This window comes from Myotis yumanensis, unplaced genomic scaffold (genome assembly GCF_028538775.1).
Source record: "Myotis yumanensis isolate MYYU_CA2020_CCGP unplaced genomic scaffold, mMyoYum1.0.hap1 SCAF_3, whole genome shotgun sequence".
Taxonomy (NCBI): Eukaryota; Metazoa; Chordata; class Mammalia; order Chiroptera; family Vespertilionidae; genus Myotis; species Myotis yumanensis.
In genome coordinates, this window is record NW_027223754.1 from 159,768,611 (window position 1) to 159,773,534 (window position 4,924).

A 4,924-nucleotide genomic window follows, 5' to 3' on the forward strand; every position below is an offset into this window, starting at 1 on the left:
ATTTGAGTAGCGCAGTTGTAGAAACAGTGCACATTACTTCCACACCCATTCTGTTAGCTATAATACAGGCTACATAGTCACATCTTATAATGTACAAATATTGCAGAAAAATGTGTTTTCCTGTGTTTCCAGGAATAACAACCAAAATGTTTGGCAAAAACAGAAATTTCTTCCAAATGGTAAGCATAAATACCTTAGAATTTAGTTTTAATGAGGAGTAAAAAATTGAATATTCAGGATTCACAGTAAACAAGTCTAACAATAAAGGGAGAATATTGATATGACCAGAGAGTAAGTCATGCAGAGACAAATAATATTAGAAGCTTTGAGTTTTCTGCTTATTTATCCTTCCTTTTAATTGGATTCACTGATTCCTTTTCCCTCTGTATCTTTAAGAAGAATGCAATTTTTTTAATTAAATCATGAAAAGCTTGTTTCACTTGCTTGTTTCTCAGGGTGTAAATAAATGGGTTCAACATGGGTGAAATGGAAATGACAAGGAGTGAAGCCTCTTTATTCATAGAAACCTGGTCCTTGCCTGAAGGTTTGATATACATGAAGATGCAACTTCCATAAGTAATGGAAATTACAATCATGTGGGAAGAACACGTGGAAAAGGCCTTTTTCCTTTGCTGGGCAGTGGGAAACCTTAGGATAGTCCTGATGATATAAATGTAGGAAAGAACCACACATATGAGGGTCATGATGAATGTCAACACGGCACACACGATAACCATCTGTTCTATCAACCAGGTGTCTGAGCAAGAGATCTTCAGCAAAGGATATGCATCACAGATAAGATGATCAATGACATTCGAATCACAGAATTCCAGGCCCAAACCCAGACTGAATGGTGGGAGAATTATCATCAGTGCCGCTACCCAACACGAGAAAATGATGTTCTTGCAGACTCTGCTGTTCATGATGGTGGTGTAGTGCAGGGGTTTGCAGATGGCCACGTAGCGATCATAGGACATGGCAGCCAGAAGAAAAAATTCCGTTACTGCAAAGAGGTCTGTAAACAAGAGTTGACTGAAACAAGCATTATAGGTAATGGACTTGTCCCCAGATAATATGCTGTATAGGAATCTGGGAACACAGGCAGTTGTGAAAGACATTTCTAAGAAGGAGAAATTTTGAAGGAACAGATACATCGGTGTTTTTAGGTGTGAATCAATCAGAGTGAGGGTGATGATGGTTAGGTTTCCAGATATACTCAACATGTAGGAAAGAAATAGAAAGATAAACAGCAATATTTTCAGAGGATTGTCATCGGTCAGTCCCAGCAAGATGAAGGTTGTTACTGTAGTTTGGTTTTTCATCCTTGATGATTGTCTTTTGCTCATTCTGCTTCAAATAATAAGACTATATGAGGAAATCCAGAGTCCTGATCATCTTCTAACCTCAAGAGAAGTAAATCAGAGAATGATTCCTAGATCAGTGGGGAAGTAAGCATATCATACATGCCAATGTTTGATTACCCGTTTGTGTCAAATAAACTGACTTCATATTTAAATCACATATTTGCTCTGCTGCTTCTAATTACAATTCAACTGTAATTGGTGTCGGTTTTACATAATATATTATAAATATCAATGAAAGCAAGTACTAAGAATTGCTGTTGGATCTACTATTCTTACTTCCCCCTACTTCCTAGAAGTTGCTATGGATCTTCTATTCTGACTTTTCCCTACTCCCTAACTCCAGAAATGCTTCTAGCAGAAAATTTCCTAAAAAAACTAACACTGGCCTTTGCTAAGAAAATCCTTGCATTAAAATTTACGTGTGTATTTGCAATTAAACTGACAATGAATGCTTATCACATAGTTTATTCTTTTTCAACTTATCCAGTGGAGTTTCTCTGAGGTGTGTTTAAAATATTTTTATTGGATTCATGCTCTTAAAGCCTCATTAAAATGTGTTACAATTCAATTTTTGGTGGTTTTCCTCACAGGAAATTTATTTCAAATATATGTATTTTATATCATTAATGTTACCCTTGGCTACATTTTTCTTCTACTGTTAGACTCTCTATGTTATACATTTTTTTTTCTTTTTAGAATATCCTAGTGCTACAAAGAAAATTTCCCCCAACTTACAAGCAGAAATCTGGAATTATCTATTCTGGTTACTTAATTTCCTTTTAAATTCCTTTGACAGTGAAAACTCTAATGCCCTTTAACTATCTACTTTGTTTCCCACAAAAATGAAAAATGGAACTCCCATTTGACCCAGTAATCCCACTTCTAGAAATCTATCCCAAGAAATCAGAAGTACCAATAAGAAAGACTATATGCACCTTTATGTTCATAGCAGCACAATTTACAATAGCTAAGATTTGGAAACAACCTAAGTGCCCAGGAGCAGATGAGAGGATTAAAAAACTGTGGTATATCTATATTTTCATTTTTCTCTACATTTTGAGAGCCCCTTTCCCATGAAAGCATTATAGTTAAACCAGAGCTTCGATAACGAATTTTTTCTAATTTATGGTTTTCTATTATTTCTTTCTAAACACATTTGACAATGACATATTTTCACTCCTCGTTGTATATATTCACTTCAAAATTTGTGACAGACAAATAAGGGAACATTTGAAGTATATTCATAGAGCTGAAGAGCAATATCTTGATATTTTAATGTTTTGGGTCAGCCTATTTCAGCTTGAAATACACACTACCACCCATTATAAATATCATTTAGCAATATCAGGTTTAACAAGGCTTAACACTTTCTCAAATATACTTCAACATTTTCTATTCAATTTTACCACCTTAATAACTGTCTTCTTTTTCTTATTAACCACTTATATATCAAGTCATGTGGTCTTTGCATCATTTAAACTACTCTAGCCAACATTACCCATAGCCTTCCTCTTGTTTCAATAATTAAACAAACTTCAGACTTGATTTAATCAAGTTCTCTTCTGCATATAGTAAACCGTTAACTTATGAAAATCTTTACAGCTTACTTTCTACCATCTCACATTATCCTGAATTTCTTCCTAGCATTTTGTCTGTTTTTTCCCATTCTCCTTCATAGCTCCTTTTGCTTTTCTAATTTGTTGGTGCACCTGAAATATTTTTTTCTAGGCAATATCTCTTTTACTCTGCCCTCTCTCTAGGAAGTTCTAATAAGTAGGGTGATTTCAAGTAGGCTGATGATCCCTACATTTACATCTGCAAGAAAATGTTACAGTATTCTGACTTCAACTTATTCTTAGACATCTAGATCAGACTTCGATGGTTTGATCTTACCCTTTTCCTTTTTTTCTATCTGAAAGTCCTTGAGCAATTTGATTAATTTCTTTATCTTGCGTCATTTATTTGTGTGTGTATTGTGCAAACTCAAAATAATATGTACATCTTAGGGTTATAATGAAAAATTCAGAAAATATAGATAAAATATGTACAACTGCATCCGGAATTGGGCGACCATTCATTACTATTCAGTATTCGGATTCTTATGTTATCTTATGATTTCCTATTGAGAGTCCTCTAGATGTGCATATTTCAAGATTGTTAATGTGGCACTCATGAATGTGTTTCCTTCCCTGTCAACAATAAGTCTTATTTAAGAACATTGTTTATTGTTCTTTTTAAAATTCTTATGTTCAGTTGTTGGCATGTCTTGTCATTTCTGTTATCTTTTTAATTTGTTCCTTTTATTCTCTCACTCACAACACTACTTTTACCCTCGGTCTCTTTACCTCATAGCTGAAATATTACAGAAACATGTTAACATATGATTAACATATATCTTTGCTTCCAATTCAGTATTTTAAAATCAATGCAATCAAAATCATTTTTTTAAAGCCCAGATGTGAGTAACTGACCCCTATGTGTTGTGGACAATAATTTTGAACTGACATTTACCCCATACTATGAGTTTCTCTGAAACTCTTGATCTACCTCTCAGTTAAATGGAAATTAATTAGTTTTGGCTTTAGGTAAGAGTTGAGAAGAGGAGAAAAAGGAATGTATTAACGGGTTTGAGTTTCAAATGCATCAAGCATTTAGGTTAATGAAATATTCCAGGCAATAAATATTTTGTTCAGAGTAATAAGTAAGAACAAAATTTCTCATCCTTAGAGAATTTATAAAATTTCTTTATCAGGGCATAAGAGAGTTGAGGAATAGGTTAGAGGATTTAGTGGTTCTGAATAAGATCTCTATGTTTGGTGATGTTTAGTGTCTTCCACTAACATGCAGTGGGAGTTGCAGAAAGATAGAAAAATAAGACAGATTTCTGCAATTTCTTCTCCTTGTAGAGATCTAAGGGGAACAATAATTAAGTTGCTCCTTGAACACAGGTAATAAAGACTTAGAAAGTTACATAGTCTTCCCATTATAGAGATTGGTATAGAATTCCAAAAGGGTGTTCTCCTGTTTGGTGTGACATGAAACTAGACAAACCTTAGATACTTGACAAATTTTCCTGCTCTGCAATTTGCCACAGTGACACTATTGGTGTCTTATAACTTATACAGAGAACTACTAGCTCTTAAGGGGGAGAGATCAACCAAAGTACTTCTATGCATACATATAAGCCAAACCAATGGGCACAGACAACAGGGGGATGAGAAGATGAGTGTGTTTGTGTGTCGGGGGTTTGGGGGTCAAAGTGGGGATGAGGACACATTTGTAATACCTTAACCAATAAAGAAATTAAATGTAAAAAAGAAAACACAAACTTGAATGTCAGCCATAATAAAGTACATGAAAAGAAAAAAAAAAAGAGTAATACGGGAAAGGGAAACAAAAGATCCAAGGCTGTGATGCACATGAATAGATGTTTGAGGACCAGATCAGAGGATGGATACTGACATCTGTAATTATCACATTGAAATGATGTAATTGTTCCAGAACCAAGCTGAACCTGGGTTGAGGGAGGCAGCACAAGTACATGAAGATGATTCACTAGA

General features: G+C 34.5%; 1 protein-coding gene across 1 annotated transcript; it reads right to left on the reverse strand.

The window, feature by feature from the left end:
• Positions 1 to 338: 338 nt before the first annotated feature.
• LOC139006396 (olfactory receptor 6C2-like) lies at positions 339 to 1,322 on the reverse strand. The gene has a single exon (XM_070408785.1). The coding sequence runs from the start codon at positions 1,320 to 1,322 to the stop codon at positions 339 to 341; it is 984 nt and encodes a 327-aa protein (XP_070264886.1).
• Between the last annotated feature and the right edge of the window lie 3,602 nt (positions 1,323 to 4,924).